The sequence below is a fragment of the Thrips palmi genome, unplaced genomic scaffold (assembly GCF_012932325.1).
Source record: "Thrips palmi isolate BJ-2018 unplaced genomic scaffold, TpBJ-2018v1 HiC_scaffold_5, whole genome shotgun sequence".
Classification (NCBI taxonomy): Eukaryota; Metazoa; Arthropoda; class Insecta; order Thysanoptera; family Thripidae; genus Thrips; species Thrips palmi.
The window spans coordinates 1,850,994-1,870,176 of NW_023144632.1; the positions used below are offsets into that span (position 1 = coordinate 1,850,994).

General features: G+C 45.7%; 1 protein-coding gene across 1 annotated transcript in view; it reads left to right on the forward strand.

The window, feature by feature from the left end:
* The window catches only part of LOC117650731, a 33,264-nt gene that overhangs the window by 5,914 nt on the left and 8,167 nt on the right, over positions 1–19,183 (forward strand). Inside the window, exon 3 of the mRNA XM_034394322.1 lies at positions 14,588–14,807. Coding sequence (XP_034250213.1) covers positions 14,588–14,807 — 220 coding nt within the window. The remainder of the gene's footprint in view (positions 1–14,587; positions 14,808–19,183) is intronic.

Sequence of the window (19,183 nt, forward strand, 5' to 3'; positions counted from 1 at the left end):
CCTTACACTCCAAAAATTACGCACTTGCCGTTTAAGATGCGTCTGCAAATCAACTTTGGCCACGTTTTCGGGTTTCTATCCCACTGTGGGACGGACGGACGGACGGACGGACGGACGCACAGCAGGGATCATACTATATGCCCGTCCCTTTTTTTTACAAAATATAAACGGGACGGGCCAAAAACACGTCAAACCCATGTTTTTACCTAAAGGGCTTTTACTCGAAACATCTTTTTGGTACCTTTGTGCCACTCTCACGGGCGTTAAAATTGAGATAATTGGCGAGCGAAATCGAACCCTTGCCGTGTTTGGGCGCTCCATAAAGTGACTGGTCGTTAGGGTGGGTCGAAAATCCCAGAATGAAACGGCGTATGGTTTTGTTTGCAGTTGACCATATTAGAAAAGAGATCCTACAATGCTGGGGTCTGGTGACGTCACCTTCCATCTCTTTGGAGGCTCCAAACTTGGGTCTAATAGTGAACAAGCTAGGGCCCGCTCTTCCGTCGAACCGAGTTGCCAGCTCCGCTTCGCTGCGCCGGCAACTCGGTTCGACAGGAGGCCGGCCCAGCTTGGCCTGCCGGCGGCCTTTTCTCGGGCCTTCGGCCCTCTCATCAGACCGAACTTGGCCAGTCGAAGGCCCGGGCCTTCGGCCCGCTCGCATCACACACGCCGTGAGCGGGAGCAAAGTTATCGATGTACCATCGTGACTTAGGCCCGCCCTTCTATTCACAATATGCAATAGTCCTTACACTTTTTACTCCAACTGTCCTTAGAATATGCCCATTTCTTTTGTCTCTTCGCCCTCATTCCGAAAATACCCATATTTGCAATGCTACTGCAACTCCTTGCAATAGAGGCACAGCAGGAGCGCAAAACGAGTCTGTCGCACTTTTTCCCATAACTCATGAAGGCGGGCTCCTGGACCCCCCTTCTGACCCCTCGTTGAAGAGGTCTTGCCAAGACCTATCCAAAACTTAAGTAAAATTTTCAGTCGGTCGACCCCCTTTTTTCAAGATCCTGATGTGACTAATAGACGAAGTCGGGCTCCTGGACCCCCTTTCCGACCCCTCGTTGAAAAGGTCTTGCTGAGACCAATCGAAATCTGCTATAATTTTGTTAAGTCGGTCGACCCCCTTTTTTGAAGATCCTGATCTGGCCAACTGGTAAAAGCGGCCGGTGGGGTCGGGACCAGGTCCATTCATCTTGTCTCGTCGCCCCGATTCCAAAAATACCCCTATGTGCCCTGCTAGCACCAATAATGGCGGAAATCCCCCTCCCGCTCATGTAAACCATGATGCACCTGCAGCAGCCCTTGTGCGACCCGGCCGGGATTTGCACCACCGGATTATTTGTTTGGACGGTACTCCTGAAGTACCCTCCAAATCTGGTTACTCTAGCTCAACTCCTTCCTTGTACACAGACGCCAACAACAACAACAACAACACACAGACACAAAGGCAAATGCATAGGCCCTCCCCCTATTTTTTGAATAGAAGGGCGGGCCAAAAATGGCACTTTTGGCCCTTCAGGGACCAAACCAGGCATCGCCCAGGATGCGGCTTTCTCGTGATGGGTGCGGAATATGTTTCTTTATATTCCTGCAAAGTCTGGGCGATGTGGCTCAACATCTTGGTTAAGCCCGGGCACTTGTTTTAAGGGGAGGTTCTACTGAAAATCTTACTTTCTTCAAATTGAGTCCCATTATCAATATTCATTGTAAATTTTAAGTATTTCATAGTAAATAGTTAAATTTGAAGTTTGGAGAGCAATACCTAGCCCCCAACCCAGTCGAAGAGGAATTTTCTGCTATTTCCAGTCGTAACTTGAAAAATTCTCCTACGCAAAGTATTTCAACGTAAACTGATGTTCTGGGCATTTTTCACTTCTTTGGTTCATAATTGATAAACCGTGGCATTAGTAAGATACTGGGACCATTACAAAACCATAAGCTGTGTTTTTAAGACAGCATGTCAATAAAATTTCAAGAAAATGTTAAAATTTCTGATATTTTAGTGACTTTTTTTCTGAAAAGCAACGACAAAATAAATTTGTTGGGTCCCATGTCTTGGTGATGCCATGCTTTATTGCATATGAGCCAAAGAAGTGAAAAATGTCCAGAACATCAGTTTACGTTGAAATGCTTTGCGTAGGAGAATTTTTTAAGATATTGCTACAATAGGCTAAAAAAACCTCTTCGACTGGATTTGGAGGGAGGTATTGGGCTCTAAATTTTATGTTTGACCATTAACTATGTATTAATATACATCTGCAACAAATTTTTACACTGGGTCTCAATTTGAAAAATGCAATATTTTCAGTAGAACCTCCCCTTAACGCTAAAACAAAGTTGCAAAACACTAAAAATTGGACTAAAGGGTCTATTGTTTGCTCAAATGTCCCATATACGTATATAAATGGAAAGGGCTCAAAAAAATGCAATTTTTTGGTACACATAACTTTGTGATCGGACGAAAATTGTTGCCAGGGCGAAACTTTACACATTTCAGCAAAAGCTCAAAAACACTAAAAAGTGATCTTTAGGAGAATATGTATTGCCTGTGAATCCAGTATGATCATACCAGGGCTGGGACAGATACTTTATATTTTTACCTAGGTACAGATACAGATACTGGATCAAAAAAGTACCTAGGTACAGTTACAGGTACTTGATCGAGCACAGTACCTAGGTACAGTTACAGGTACTTTGGCAAAATATCTAGGTAGTTTTCAGGTACTTTCAGTTCTTTTGATATTTCAACACATCCGCCCAGTAACGCAACCAAAACAAACCTCACGCGAATTTTTCGTCCCTTTAAACTTTCTTGCGTCAATGACCCTTTCCATGCCAACGTGTGTGCTGTTTACAACCCCGATTCGTCACTCCGCATCGCCGGCGGCTCCAGGGACCATCCTTGACCTCGCTCCTATAATGGGATGGTTCCGGTAACGCATTTTAGGGACAAACCCTATGACCCCTGCTGAGATGTGTCCATTAGGGTGGGTCGAAAATCCCAGAATTAAACGGCGTATGGTTTTGTTTGCAGTTGGCCATATCAGAAAAGAGATCCCACAATGCTGGGGTCTGGTGACGTCACCTTCCATCTCTTTGGAGGCTCCAAACTTGGGTCTAATAGTGAAAAATGGCACTTTTGGGCCTACAGGGACCAAACCATGGGTCGCCCAGGAAGCGGCTATCTCGCGATGGGTGCGGAATATGTTCCTTTATATCCGTGCAAAGTCTGGGCGATGTGGCTCAACATCTTGGTTAAGCCCGGGCACTTGTTTTAACGCTAAAACAAAGTTGCAAAACACTAAAAATTGGATTTAAGGGTCTATTGTTTGCTCAAAGGTCCCATATACTTACATGCATGGAAAGGGCTCAAACAATGAAATTTTTTGGTATATATAACTTTGTGATCGGACGTAAATTGTTGCCAGGGCGAAACTTTACACATTTCTGCAAAAGCTCAAAAACACTAAAAAGTGATCTTTAAGAGAATATGTATTGCCTGTGAATCCAATATGATCATACAGTTCGAAAGATCTAAAAAAATGCAGAATTTTGGTAAATAAAGTTTTGTGATTGGACAAAAACTCGATTTGTTGTTAATTATAGAAGAAAGTGTAAACGTTCGTCAAGCTATCTTTTGCCTAACAAGGGCTTTGCTTCGCTTTGCTTGTCAATTATCTTTCAACTATTCGAGTTTTTGTCCAATCACAAAACTTTATATACCATAATTTTGCATTTTTTGGCCCGCCCTTCTATTCAAAAAATAGGGGGAGGGCCTATGCATTTGCCTTTGTGTCTGTGTGTTGTTGTTGTTGTTGGCGTCTGTGTACAAGGAAGGAGTTGAGCTAGAGTAACCAGATTTGGAGGGTACTTCAGGAGTACCGTCCAAACAAATAATCCGGTGGTGCAAATCCCGTCCGGGTCGCACAAGGGCTGCTGCAGTTGCATCATGGTTTACATGAGCGGGAGGGGGATTTCCGCCATTATTGGTGCTAGCAGGGCACATAGGGGTATTTTTGGAATCGGGGCGACGAGACAAGATGAATGGACCTGGTCCCCCCGACCCCATCGGCCGCTTTTACAAGGTGGCCGGATCAGGATCTTCAAAAAAGGGGGTCGACCGACTAAAAAAATTTATTGCAGATTTCGATTGGTCTCAGCAAGATCTTTTCAACGAGGGGTCGGAAAGGGGGTCCAGGAGCCCGACTTCGTCTATTAGTCACATCAGAATCTTGAAAAAAAGGGGTCGACCGACTGAAAATTTTTACTTAAGTTTTGGATAGGTCTTGGCAAGACCTCTTCAACGAGGGGTCGGAAGGGGGGTCCAGGAGCCCGCCTTCATGAGTTATGGGGAAAAGTGCGACGGACTCGTTTTGCGCTCCTGCTGTGCCTCTATTGCAAGGAGTTGCAGTAGCATGGCAAATATGGGTATTTTCGGAATAAGGGCGAAGAGACAAATGAAATGGGCATATTCTAAGGACAGTTGGAGTAAAAAGTGAAGGACTATTGCATATTGTGAATAGAAGGGCGGGCCTAGGTCACGATGGTACATCGATAACTTTGCTTTACCCGCTCACGGTGTGTGTGATGCGAGCGGGCCGAAGGCCCGGGCCTTCGACTGGCCAAGTTGGGTCTGATGCGAGGGCCGAAGGCCCGAGGAAAGGCCGCCGGCAGGCCAAGCTGGGCCGGCCCCCTGTCGAACCGAGTTGCCGGCGCAGCGAAGCGGAGCTGGCAACTCGGTTCGACGGAAGGGCGGGCCCTAGCTTGTTTAGATCTGTCGATCTGTATGATCATATTGGATTCACAGGCAATACATATTCTCCTAAAGATCACTTTTTAGTGTTTTTGAGCTTTTGCAAAAATGTGTAAAGTTTCGCCCTGGCAACAATTTTCGTCCGATCACAAAGTTATATATACCAAAAAATTACATTTTTTTGAGCCCTTTCTATGCATGTAAGTATATGGGACCTTTTAGCAAACAATAGACCCTTAAATCCAATTTTTAGTGTTTTGCAACTTTGTTTTAGCGTTAAAACAAGTGCCCGGGCTTAACCAAGATGTTGAGCCACATCGCCCAGACTTTGCAGGAATATAAAGGAACATATTCCGCACCCATCGCGAGATAGCCGCATCCTGGGCGATCCATGGTTTGGTCCCTGTAGGGCCACAAGTGCCATTTTTCACTATTAGACCCAAGTTTGGAGCCTCCAAAGAGATGGAAGGTGACGTCACCAGACCCCAGCATTGTGGGATCTCTTTTCTGATATGGCCAACTGCAAACAAAACCATACGCCGTTTAATTCTGGGATTTTCGACCCACCCTAGTGTCCATTGTTTCATGGTGCAAGTCCTCTGCGTTCACCTTGGCAGTGCATGCGGTGACCAGACCTGCCACATGGAGCCCGGAGGAGGCACATAAAAAGGGGAGGGGGCCGAATATCTGTTTCTTCCCCGAAAACAGGCAGTTCTCTGAGTGTCTTTCTTTATCCCCGCACTGTTTTGAGCGCATCTCATTACCCGTCTTTCCCGACATTCGCGTCCAAAAGTACCTGTAAAAGTACCTGCAGTTCTAGGTACAGTTGTAGGTACCAAAAAAGTACCTAGGTACAGTACCTAGGTACTTTTTACCTAGGTATTTCCCAGCCCTGGATCATACAGTTCGAAAGACCTAAAAAAATGCAAAATTTTGGTATGTAAAGTTTTGTGATTGGACAAAAACTTGATTTGTTGTAAATTATAGAAGAAAGTAAGCGTTCGTCGGGCCATCTCGTGCCCAAAATGGGCTTTGCTTCGCTTCGCTAATGAATTATTTTGCAACTATTCGAGTTTTTGTCCAATCACAAAACTTTATATATCACAATTTTGCATTTTTTTAGATCTTTCGAACACTATGATCATATTGGATCCACAGGTAATACATATTCTCCTAAAGATCACTTTTTAGTGTTTTTGAGCCTTTGCTGAAATGTGTAAAGTTTCACCCTGGCAACCATTTTTCGTCCGATCACAAAGTTATATATACCAAAAAATAGCATTTTTTGAGCCCTTTCTATGCATATTGAAATAAGCGGGCAAGGAAAGTTGGAGTCTCGGGAGCAAGGGTTTTATTCAGGACAGAGAGCCGGGCAAGGTAGTAGAGGTCCGTCTATTGGTAACCAGGCAACCGCGCAGTCTCATCGCAGGTGTAGCGTATGCTCTAACTGGAGATGCCCGCGCACGCTCTAACTAGCGCATGCCTGCAGGCATGCATAACTAGTGATACATGCAGTCGAAAAGATGCAAGTGATAAAGGTAGGGGTTGTCTGCTCAAACTGTCATGCATGTAGCATAGTTTATGCTGGCAGCATGCGCACTAGAGCGTGTTTGAGGAGCTCCGTTAAGCAACCATACACCTCGATTTGTAGACAGGGTGCCGTGCCAGGGGGTAGCGTAGGGGGTAAAAAAATTAAGTTGCTCGGATCGTCCAACGCCGCCGGATTTGGATTCTAGATCGAAAAGATAAGTATGTTTTTGATCTTATTTCGAAAAAATGATAGGCCCCTAAAGCCCTCAAAGTTTTAACAGGTTATTAATGGGGAAAAATCGTAAATGGTCATTTTTGACCGACAGAAACGAAACAGGGATTTGTTTGTTTTTTGAATGCTTATTACGAAAAAAAATATGCCCAACCCTCATTTTGGTTTTCCAACTTTCAGGGGGGAAGACTAAATTTCGGCCCTTGGCAAGGTTTGTTTGTAGCCTACAGCCACTCCAAGTCAACCCGTCAATGGTGGGTGACCCAAGACAAGCCCCATGAACAGAAATGAGATGCCGAGTGCATTTTGCCTACCTCACAGGGCCATCAAATTCTGGATTGTTTCGAAAATCTATCAATAGTGGTGTCTCTTGGGGCCTCTGGGCACTCAGATGGGCACCCTTTCACCCGGTTCGGTACCCGCACTACGTGATATGAACACACAATAGGAATGAACGTTGCTGACGCGAGGACCACGCAACCACGCAAGGCCACAAGAAAAGCCATCAAAATGAAGGAATTTTCTAATTTTTCACGTTTTTCTGGTCCTGAGAGGAAGGCATGAGGTGCTCAACAGTCAATTCCTATTCTTTGTTCTTATCACGAAGTGCGGGTACCGAACCGGGTGAAAGGGTGCTCATCTGAGTGCGCAGTGGCCCCAAGAGACATCACTATTGCTAGATTTTCGAAAAAATCCACAATTTGATGCCCCTGTGAGGTAGGCAAATTGCACTCGGTATTTCATTTCTCTTCATGAGGCTTGCCTTGTGGTGGGGGCGTCCCGCCCTGCTGACAGGAAGGACTTGGCGTGGCTGTAGCGGCCTACAAACTGAAACTCTTGCCAATTTGGGCCGAAATTTAGTCATTTTTTGCCCCTGAAAGTTAGGCAAACCAAAATGAGGGTTGGGCATATTTTTTTTCCTAATAAGCATTCGAAAATGAACAAATCCCCGTTTCGTTTTTGAAAATCGGTCAAAAAATGACCAAGTTACGATTTTTTCTTATTAATAGCACTGTTAAAAACTTTGAGGGCTTTGAGGAGGTCCTAAAAATCATTTTTTCGAAAAAGGAAAAAACACGTATTTGATTTTTTTCGATGTAGAATCCAAATCCGGTCGGCGTTGAACGATCCGAGCAACTTTATTTTTTTTTTGGACCACCCTAGGGTAGCGCCGAGCGCGCGCCGTCACACAGTGGTCGAATCACCCCGATTTTCTGGTCAGAAGGGTATTTTTTAAAGTGTAGATTTTGATATGTTTCAACACTTTTCCGTTTAGTAAACACCCTATACATCGATAATCCCCGCGGGTTTAGCCTCCAGTCTCATCGAGTTCATGTACAAAGAATAGCAAACACAGAACTTTAACTCCAGCGTTTTTCATGAGTGTATTTTGAAGCAAATTGACCATGGCTCGTACAGCCCTAGGGTAAACTTAAGGTGTCTATACTTTTTCATCAGTGAGTTTGGCTTGTTCTTAATGAAACGCCCCAGTAGGCATTGCTTTATGAGCCTTTCATACGTTGGAAAAGTCACGTTTTCGAAATATTTACAATTTTTACTAAATTTTATACAAAAACAGAAATCTACTTTAGAACATGATAAAACACGGTCGTCCCACTGGGTCAGGGGCCTTCCCCAGAGTGTCCTCTAAACAACCGCGTTGAGTTTTTTTGCTTCCGTTTGCAACTTTAGAATCTATGACCGAAAAACCTCGTCGGTGCAGTATCTTTTCAGGAAAAATCGATAAAAAGCGTGGATAATATTCTATAACTGGCTATGTCCGACAGAATATAAATAACCGCTGGTGCTCTCGAAGGTCAATTAACACCAAAAAACGTTTTTTAAGGTGTGTAGGGCGGGGGAGAGGGAAGGAGACGGAATAAAATAAAAATGAAGCCAAAAATATAGCTTAATTTTAAAATAGGCACCTCTCAACAAGACAGCACAATACCTCCCGAAACCTGACGTAGTGTAGTCGATTCGTGCTTCAAAATAGCTGAAGTGAGGAAAAACAAAGGACAAAGGGAAAGCGGCTTTCCACTCATGCATTGGACCTTGGAGAACCCGATTCCGTTGAGTCCCACTCGATCGCGGCTGGGCAACTCCCGTAATTGAACAAAAGGGCCTAAATACAAAACTTGCTCTAGCGTGCCCGCAAATTAAGCTAGAAGGCTCGGGCTGGTGTCAAACTGTTCGGGAGGAACAGGGGAACAGCCTGGTATGCGCAGGTTTAAGTTGCGCCGACTGGGGCGGCCAAAAATTCGAAATTTGTTCAAGAGCAATTTGAACGCTGTTTTCTATCTCGCCATATTTCGGAAATGAGGCAAAAACTCGGAAATTACCCTTAAACAAACGTTATGTGCCAATTCTTCAGCTCAACGACGGTATTTTTACTTTCTCTATAACTTGAACCAGAGCTGAGAAAATCGAGTTGAAATGAAGCGGCGCGGAGACGCGGGCGGACGGGATTCGCGCTGGCAGGCGACAGCACTACGCGCCGCCACCGGCCGCCACGCTCTCCCCCCACCCTCCACCAGGGGCCACATCTGGAGAGGCCGTCCTTCCCGCTCGCACCGCCTTTGTGTGCGCACGGGTGGGACAGAGCGAGACAATGCCGACGCTTTCGGAGCGGCTGGCGTAAGGGTCCTCGAGCGCGTCTTCTTGCTTCACTTACAAACCAAGATTTCTCAAGGAAGAAATGAGGGAAAAGACCGGGACTTTTCGGGAACTTGTACAGCTCGGCGTGCTCTATCTCCTCGAATTTAGTCCCTCCCGCGAAACCCTGTGCGTCACTTAGAACTCCAGAAGAAGGCCATAAGAACACCCTTTGCGTTAAATGCCATTATTGGAGAAACGAAAATAGGTAAAATGTCCGTAATCCCGGCATAATGACCAGAAAAGCACAATTCTTTCGCCGGTACTCGTCCGATTTATTTTATTCCAATAAAAGTAGCTAAAATCTCACTTTTATCGCTTTCCAGTTGATTTTGCAATTTTGATATTCGAAAAAGCACCATTTTCGTGGTACGGATACGGAAATCGGAAGGTTTGCCTTTTACAAACACTAAGCGCGGGTGTCTCACGAACCCATACGTGTCTTTGGATCCCTCCTAGCGGCACTAGTGGCCGAGAAAACTGAGTATTTGTATCCAGCGGAGCGCGGGGCAGCGCGCGCCGGCATGGACCGCCAGGCCTGACGCGCTGCGCCGCCGGTCGCAAATACTCAGTTTTCTCGGCCACTAGTGCCGCTAGGAGGGATCCAAAGACACGTATGGGTTCGTGAGACACCCGCGCTTAGTGTTTGTAAAAGGCAAACCTTCCGATTTCCGTATCCGTACCACGAAAATGGTGCTTTTTCGAATATCAAAATTGCAAAATCAACTGGAAAGCGATAAAAGTGAGATTTTAGCTACTTTTATTGGAATAAAATAAATCGGACGAGTACCGGCGAAAGAATTGTGCTTTTCTGGTCATTATGCCGGGATTACGGACATTTTACCTATTTTCGTTTCTCCAATAATGGCATTTAACGCAAAGGGTGTTCTTATGGCCTTCTTCTGGAGTTCTAAGTGACGCACAGGGTTTCGCGGGAGGGACTAAATTCGAGGAGATAGAGCACGCCGAGCTGTACAAGTTCCCGAAAAGTCCCGGTCTTTTCCCTCATTTCTTCCTTGAGAAATCTTGGTTTGTAAGTGAAGCAAGAAGACGCGCTCGAGGACCCTTACGCCAGCCGCTCCGAAAGCGTCGGCATTGTCTCGCTCTGTCCCACCCGTGCGCACACAAAGGCGGTGCGAGCGGGAAGGACGGCCTCTCCAGATGTGGCCCCTGGTGGAGGGTGGGGGGAGAGCGTGGCGGCCGGTGGCGGCGCGTAGTGCTGTCGCCTGCCAGCGCGAATCCCGTCCGCCCGCGTCTCCGCACCGCTTCATTTCAACTCGATTTTCTCAGCTCTGGTTCAAGTTATAGAGAAAGTAAAAATACCGTCGTTGACCTGAAGAATTGGCACATAACGTTTGTTTAAGGGTAATTTCCGAGTTTTTGCCTCATTTCCGAAATATGGCGAGATAGAAAACAGCGTTCAAATTGCTCTTGAACAAATTTCGAATTTTTGGCCGCCCCAGTCGGCGCAACTTAAACCTGCGCATACCAGGCTGTTCCCCTGTTCCTCCCGAACAGTTTGACACCAGCCCGAGCCTTCTAGCTTAATTTGCGGGCACGCTAGAGCAAGTTTTGTATTTAGGCCCTTTTGTTCAATTACGGGAGTTGCCCAGCCGCGATCGAGTGGGACTCAACGGAATCGGGTTCTCCAAGGTCCAATGCATGAGTGGAAAGCCGCTTTCCCTTTGTCCTTTGCTTTTCCTCACTCGATGCACGAATCGACTACTCTAGACGCCGATGCTTGGTGATACTTGACAAGATCTGTTGAGACTAGGTGCACTAGTCATGACCGGTCCGGATCCATGAAGGCCTGTCCAGAGCTGAAAAACTGTCGAGAGCTGTAACGACCTGTCGAAGCCGGAATGTTAACGGCGTACCGGCGGCAGCACTTCAGAAGTTTATCTATGATACGTGCAAGATGTTTCCCATCAGGGATTTATTTACTTTGTGGCGAGGCGCTGAGGGCAAAGAAGCCAGAAGTCCCTTGCCGTGAAAATGCATGTTTTAAGGTAAGCACAAAGAATATATCAGACAAAAGTGACTTTACCCCCTTTTTTGAAAATTGACCGCCCCTGGACGTGAAAATTTGAAACAGCCACATCAGATTTGGGGTCAGACACGCAAACAACGAACATGCAGGTGAAAAATGTGCGCTGAACACTGGTTTAAACAACTTTACCCCCCTTTTTGGGGCGTTAGCCGCCCCTGGACAAAAGATTTTGAGCTGGCTATATCAAAATCGAAATCAGGGACCCAAAAAACATATATGTTACAGAAAGAACGGTGCTAAGACCACTTTTGTACTTATGACCAGAAAACCGAGGTGATTCGACCACTGTGGTACTGGGCCAAGCGCAGGAAGCTGTTGAGCTGCGTTTTGTCCTTAGGGACGGGCCAGTCGCGCACCTTGGCCGTCTTCTTGGGGTTGGTGGCCACGCCCTCGCTGCTGATTACATGACCCAAGTACTCGAGACGCGTGAAGGCAGTTTTGGGACGGGCTGACTCGGCGAGGTGAATGTTCCAGTACCCACTGCGCACAGTGGGCCACGAAGCCGGTTTAGGCGGACATAATTCTCTCAGGCCATACCAATAGTTATTTTGACGTGTAACTTGGTAGTCGGGGGTTTTGAGGGGCGTATAATCCGTTTTTGACAATATCTGATGCATGGGACCGTCCTTAGCACCTCAAGGGCGAAATTTGACAATATCTGATGCACAGGGACCTATTACGCCAAGACATGGCCTGACAAATTTTCTGCATTTTCATGAATTGAGCAACGCAAAAACCAAAACATGCACTCACGTTGAACGAAAACTCTGACATGCACAACTCTAAGCATTAGAAACGAAAACTATGAGGCGATTCCTCCATTACGCGGGGAAGCGTTCTGCTGCGCGGGACCATTTTTCTCCTTTTAGACGATGTTTGGGAGACCCTGCAACTCAAAGGTGCAGGTAGGTGCAGCTTAGTTCTTTTGGGTTTTGTTCCTTGGCATGTTGGCTTCCACAAGGACTGAAGGAGGCCGTTAAACAACGTTAAACAAAAAAGTGCCGCCTCTGCAAAGGTTTAATATTAACAATTTTGTAAGAGTATAGTAAAAATGAAGCTGGACACCACAAAAATCGTCTAAAATCAAAAGTAAATGTATGCAAATGTTCGTGAAGAAACGCTCTTTCACGCGGTGTCAGTAAAAAGTTTGCTGCACAAAAATTTTCAAGTACTTTTTCCGTTTGAAAACATGCATATTTAGTGCACCAAAGTGGCGCAAATCGTTTGTGCGCGTTTGACCACCTGTATGTTTGCCTCAATGTGTCCCTGTGTTAAAAATTCGGTCCAATCCTGGCTCCTTGGAGTATTGGGAAGAGATGCCATGAAAATAACTTTAAGATTTGAGAGTTGCAAAAATGGAAATATGTCCGCCTAAACCGGCTTCGTGGCCCACTGTGTGCCGCTCCTGGAGTGTGGCGGAGTGAGCCGCCCAGCGGCTGAGCACCTCGTTCAAGTCCGGCGGGGTCTGTCCGCCCTGCCGACGACTCATGCTGTTGTTGATCGCTCGCCCCGGTGTCCGCAATTCTCCTTATCCCACTTCTGACACCAAATGTAATAAGCGGGCAAGGAAAGGTGGAGTCTCGGGAGCAAGGGTTTTATTCAGGACAGAGAGCCGGGCAATGTAGTAGAGGTCCGTCTATTGGTAACCAGGCAACCGCGCAGGGTGCCCGTGGCCAGGGGGTAGCGCCGAGCGCGCGCCGTCAGGCTACCAATATGACAGCAAAAGTGCAACCCAGGCGGTAACAATCGAATTAAATGTCAGATTTTGCTCCGCCAGCCCACTGTGCATCGCTCCACCTCGCGACTTTCAGTGCTCATGTTCCTTGAACAAGACTCACCTGCGATTCAAAACCATCCCAAAACGAGTTTATAAAGTTTGTCAAACCAACCGTCGTGGTGTTATTACGTTGTGAATGAGAACTATTACACGGAATTGAAGAAAACATGACTAGAGAACCGCCTTTTGAAACAAGCCAAACAATTCAACGTCAGCAACAATGGCGGGGCAGTTTTAATGCGCGACTACTCGTGTTTTCGGCTTCGCTATTTTCGCAAGGGCGCAGTTGCCGAGAAGATTGTTGCCAACCCGTAAAAATTAAGTTACTGCCTCCTTTCCCCCACGAACATTTTAATAATGATTGACTTCAAAGATGTTCCAGTGTGAAATACATTACACTGTAAAAAGTGATCGGAATTTCGCCATACAGTGGTCTAGCAAAATTCCTATACATGTATAGGAAATGCTGATATTCTGATGCATGCATAGGAATTTTCCGATTTGTATAGGTTTTTTGCTATACGGACCGAAAATGTATAGGAAAATTACTATACATGTATAGCAACTGCCAGAAATCCTATTCATGTTCAGGAATTTTCCAATAAGTGTATAGAATTATGGCTAACTGCTCAAGGGGACTTTGTTGTAAACTGTTAAAACTACAATTGAAGTTCTTGTAGCCTGTACAAATATTGGTAATCAGTGTGATTATTAATTCACTTGTGACAAAAGTCGCGAAGCTGCTTCTTTGCTTATAAACCGGATTATCCGCTAGATGGCGCTAGTGTCGTTTTCACGGACTTACTTCTCGGTGGGTGCTGCGGTTGGGAATTTGGTTAGGTGACGAGGCAGACGCTCTCCCGATATGGAAGAAAGTCGCACATCAACACGACTTTTTCCACACTTTTTGACTAGGACATGTCCTTGCTAACTCTGAGGACAGTTGGTGATGTCGAACTTCGCCAAAGTGGTGAACTGACTCACCGGACGAGAGGCATCATGTCAAACCGGCGAGAACCATGCCCGTTGAGTAAAATATCTGCCACGATTAAAACAGCCTAGCGGCCTGCATAGTTTGCATTTTTTTCTTAAATTGGAGAAATTCTATACATGCATTGCAATTTTGCTATACCGATGTATAGGAAAAATCCTGTACAACAGATAGGACAACCCCTATACACGTATAGTCATAATGCTATACCGATGTATAGGAAAATTGCCATACAAGTGTGTGGTAATATTCCTATACATGTGTGAATTGTTTCATATACATGTATAGAAATTTGACTCCAAATTTTTTTTACAGTGTAGCATTGGAATTTTTCGAATTTTACGGCATTTTGATTTCTTTTTGTTGCCAAGTTTAAATTTTGACGGGTGGCACATCGACCACACTGGTACCCTTGCCAATCGTACCTAAACCACCCCCTATCCCTTTTAGAAAACTTTTTTCCTTTCTCCACACTCCTAAACAATAACTATATTGACTTCGTGACTCCTAGGATTTCTTAAAATCGTATTTTTTACAAAAAAAAATTACGCGGGACCGTCCAAAAAGACAAATCTGTGTCTGTCTTCAGGACGCCCAGCTCAGGGAGACAGCGCGACTGCATGGCGAGCTGAGTGGAGCTGTCGTGCAGCTGAGTGACCTCTTCGCCCCGTACCTGCCGTACTACTTGTTGAACCCTCTGGGCGGCTCGGCCCTCGCCACCTGCGGCGTTCTGTTTGGCACTTTCTCCGGCAACTTCCTGTCGCTCGTGCCGCAGATCTTCATCGTCTTCATGCCTCTCTGCATGAACGGTATGACTGTAGACGCGTGCGCCGACCCAAATTTGGTCGGCGGCGGCGCTTGTCCAATTCAAGGCCGCCGGCGGCGGCGTAATCGAAGTATTCGGCACGAAAGAAATTCTGATGCTACAAACCATAGGGTTTCAAATTTACACTGTAAAAAATGCTATGAATTTTCATTACAAATATACATTGAAAATTCATGAACGACATTAAATTTCATAGCGGCCATAAAATTTCATAAATATAATGAAATGTCAGAACACATTCCATGAAACGTCATAATATCCCCTTGAAAAATCAAGTCTGCAATGAAACGTAAAGAGATTTGATGAAAAGTCAAAACGTGAAACTACAAATTTAGTGTGGTTCTGAAAATTTATAACCAAGATATAAACTTTCATGTCGGTCTTTGACTTGTGATAGGCAGGTTTTGATGGCTCTAACATTGGCCGGGTGGAAGGAACTTCAGTTTTGACTGAGAGTTTGAACCCAATCGTCGGAACATTCCTATGCTCTTCCCTGAGTGATGTAGCGTGATGATATGAGTAGTAAATCAGATGTCGCACCAAAAAAGTATTTAAGTATCAATAAACGCAAACTGTGGTCAATCCACTGCTCACAAAGTGCGGCCTGCCAGCCACCTGGGCTCAAAGTCAGGTTTCAAGGACCTGCCGCTAGGTGGCGCTCGGAGCGCCGTGTTCGTTCACTAATAAGTATTGCCTATTCATTAAAGTAAAATTAATATTTTTTTCAAAAGTTTATCCTTAGTTACCTTAGTGAATATCTACTCTAGACGTATACTAAAAGTGTTATTAAAATATTACTCTGAAGTCGAGAAAAACGCAGAACCATGTTGCGACTCGCTGGCGCCTACAGTCGGCCATTAGGTTAGGTGCAGCGAGAGCCTCCTCGTGGATATGGTACAACGAGCCACCAACTCATCTCCCTGAGTATCACACCGGGGAATTGACGTCTCAGGTGAACTCGGCCCGCTTGCTATTTTTAGAACTGGTATGGAACTAAGAGCTAAGATACCGGTCGAGATTTCATTAGTCATATATGCAATACAATACCACAATCTCTAATGAAAAGTCAAAACTTGTATAAGAATTTTCAATGACAATTTAATGAAGTTTCACAACACATTGCTTTAAAATTTTATGGCGATTTTCTGCAATGAAATTTATTTCATTGCAGAAAATCGCCATGAAATTTCAGAACGGAAAAGTGATAATAATTACATTAACATGTTATGAAATTTCAATCCGAATTTTTTAACAGTGTAAGTCAATTGCATGTTAAAGACTAGGGGTATACGCGCCGGCGATATGCAGCGGAAAGTCGGCGGTCCACTCTACCACGGACATGTCTTTGACCCTTTCGCAAATGTTCGCAACTCGACTTATCTCAAAGTGAATACCATCCAAGACACGATTTTACACCACTTTCTCCGGCTTGTTTCGTCTAAACGGATAACCCAAAAGTAAAACCATAAAATGCTCCGGATTGGTCGCGTCGTCAGATTTCCAAAAAAATGTAACATGTTGGTTTTATCCTTAACGAGACGGCCAGTAGAGGGCAAACAGTAGAGCAATGACAATCATTGCACGAAAACGTGAAAATGTGCCAAGTTTAGCGTTCCCTCAGGGCACGAACGTATGAGATATTGGCAAGCAGATAATTGTTTCGCAAAGGCCAGACTTTCCTTGAAAATATCTGAAAGATTGTAGTACTATACTCCTCGATTTTAAAATATCCACTTCTCATCGCGTTCTGAGCGTTTTAGCCCACTGTGAGCCGTTCCAGCGGGAAAGTAGCCTTTTAGTGGTTCACATGAACCGCTCCACAGTGTGCTGAGATTCGCAAAACCGACATTTAATCCAGTTTTTCAATGTTTTTTTTTTGCATCGGATTTGTAGGAGATGGTGTTCGAAAAGGTTCAGTCTTCAAGGAAATGAACATACCAGCTACATATACTAGCAGTATCACAGTGATAATGACACCTAAAAACTTGGTATTTCAAGGCTTTTGACGTTCCGCTTGTGGATCATAACAAGCTAGGGCCCGCCCTTCCGCTTCGCTGCGCCGGCAACTCGGTTCGACAGGGGGCCGGCCCAGCTTGGCCTGCCGGCGGCCTTTCCTCGGGCCTTCGGCTCTCGCATCAGACCCAACTTGGCCAGTCGAAGGCCCGGGCCTTCGGCCCGCTCGCATCACACACCCCATGAGCGGGTAAAGCGAAGTTATCGATGTACCATCGTGACTAAGGCCCGCCTTTCTATTCACAATATGCAAAAGTCCTTACACTTTTTACTCCAACTGTCCTTAGAATATGCCCATTTCATTTGTCTCTTAGCCCTCATTCCGAAAATACCCATATTTGCCATGCTACTGCAACTCCTTGCAATAGAGGCACAGCAGGAGCGCAAAACGAGTCCGTCGCACTTTTTCCCATAACTCATGAAGGCGGGCTCCTGGACCCCCCTTCCGACCCCTCGTTGAAGAGGTCTTGCCAAGACCTATCCAAAACTTAAGTAAAAAATTTCAGTCGGTCGACCGCCTTTTTTCAAGATCCTGATGTGACTAATAGGCGAAGTCGGGCTCCTGGACCCCCTTTCCGACCTCTCGTTGAAAAGGTCTTGCTGAGACCAATCGAAATCTGCAATAAATTTTTTTAGTCGGTCGACCCCCTTTTTTGAAGATCCTGATCTGGCCAACTTGTAAAAGCGGCCGATGGGGTCGGGACCAGGTCCATTCATCTTGTCTCGTCGCCCCGATTCCAAAAATACCCCTATGTGCCCTGCTAGCACCAATAATGGCGGAAGTCCCCCTCCCGCTCATGTAAACCATGATGCACCTGCAGCAGCCCTTGTGCGACCCGGACGGGATTTGCACCACCGGATTATTTGTTTGGACGGTACTCCTGAAGTACCCTCCAAATCTGGTTACTCTAGCTCAACACCTTCCTTGTACACAGACGCAAACAACAACAACAACAACAACAACAACAACACACAGACACAAAGGCAAATGCATGCTCTCCCCCTATTTTTTGAATAGAAGGGCGGGTCAAAAATGACACATATGCCGAAACGATTTTCGGCCAGCCACGTCGTATTTTTCGTCCCGGTTTTAAACGTGACCTCTTGTTTAGGTATCACACTGAACATGTGGATATAAACTAGACTCAAGTTTTCCTCGGTGGCATGTGTTCACACCGAAACTAGTTAAATCTGCGAATTTAAGGTTTTTTCTTAATATTGAACTTGAGTTCCAAAACGACTTCTACTTGTCCCGACGGAGATCTCTACGCCTAAAGGTACATTGGACCCTCCTCTACTAGGGCCAACTTCAATCAAAGGCTCATCGAGGCTCCAACGGGAATGCGACTCGTCTAACCCCACCACTTTTTACATTAATTCACAGATTCTGTCCTTATTTTTGTTCATAACCGCATATATTTGCGTATTTTATCGGTGTTCATGGCATTGGCAGCCTTTTGCTTTCAATCTTCATTGTTTTCATGTAAAATCTGACGGTTTCTAAGAATTTGTTAAAAAAATAGTTTTGAGTCAAAATTTATATTTAAATTTTTCCGAGGTATAAATTTTTTTAGGTTTACTTTCCGGGGAATAAAGTACCGGGCCTTCAATGGGCCCATAGGGCCAAGAATCCAAGAAACTACCGCTGGGTTCGGCCAACACGTCCCTCAAAACCTTGACGACTGGGCGTGGAATGACGCCCTAGGCGTCCACCGTACCAAGCAATCGTGTTTTTTCGAGGATCCAACCACCCCCGCTTGAATCATCCCTCAGAAAGCTCCACCCCCTTTCGAACGCCGGCCCACAGTGGGACGAAACCCGAAAAAAGTGGCGATAAACCTGGGATGCTCCGATCGTCTCCAAAATCACAACCCGGGGGTTCTGGGGTATAAGAAACTCGATTCCGTCAAAATTTTAAACCGAAAACGGACGCCAGGGGCGGATCCAGCATACCAGGAGGGGGTTTACCGTTCGGAGCCAATGGAACGATGGCCAAATCACTACACGGGGTTTTTCGGACATGAAAAAATCGTTCCCGTCGACGTCGAAAGCCGGCAACGAACGCCAGGGGCGGATCCAGTTTTTTCTTTCTTTGATTGCTGGATCCGCCCCTGGCGTTCATTTCCGACTTTCGACGTTGACGGGAACGAATTTCTCATTTCCAAAAACCCACGTGTAGCGATTGTGGCATCGTTCCGTTGGCTCCCAACGGTAAACACCCTCCTCGAATGCTGGATCCGCCCCTGGCGTTCATTTCCGGCTTTCGACGCTGACGGGACAGAGTTTCTCATCCCCCCAAACCCCCGGGTAGCGATTTTGGAGACGATCGAAGCATCCTAGAATTAT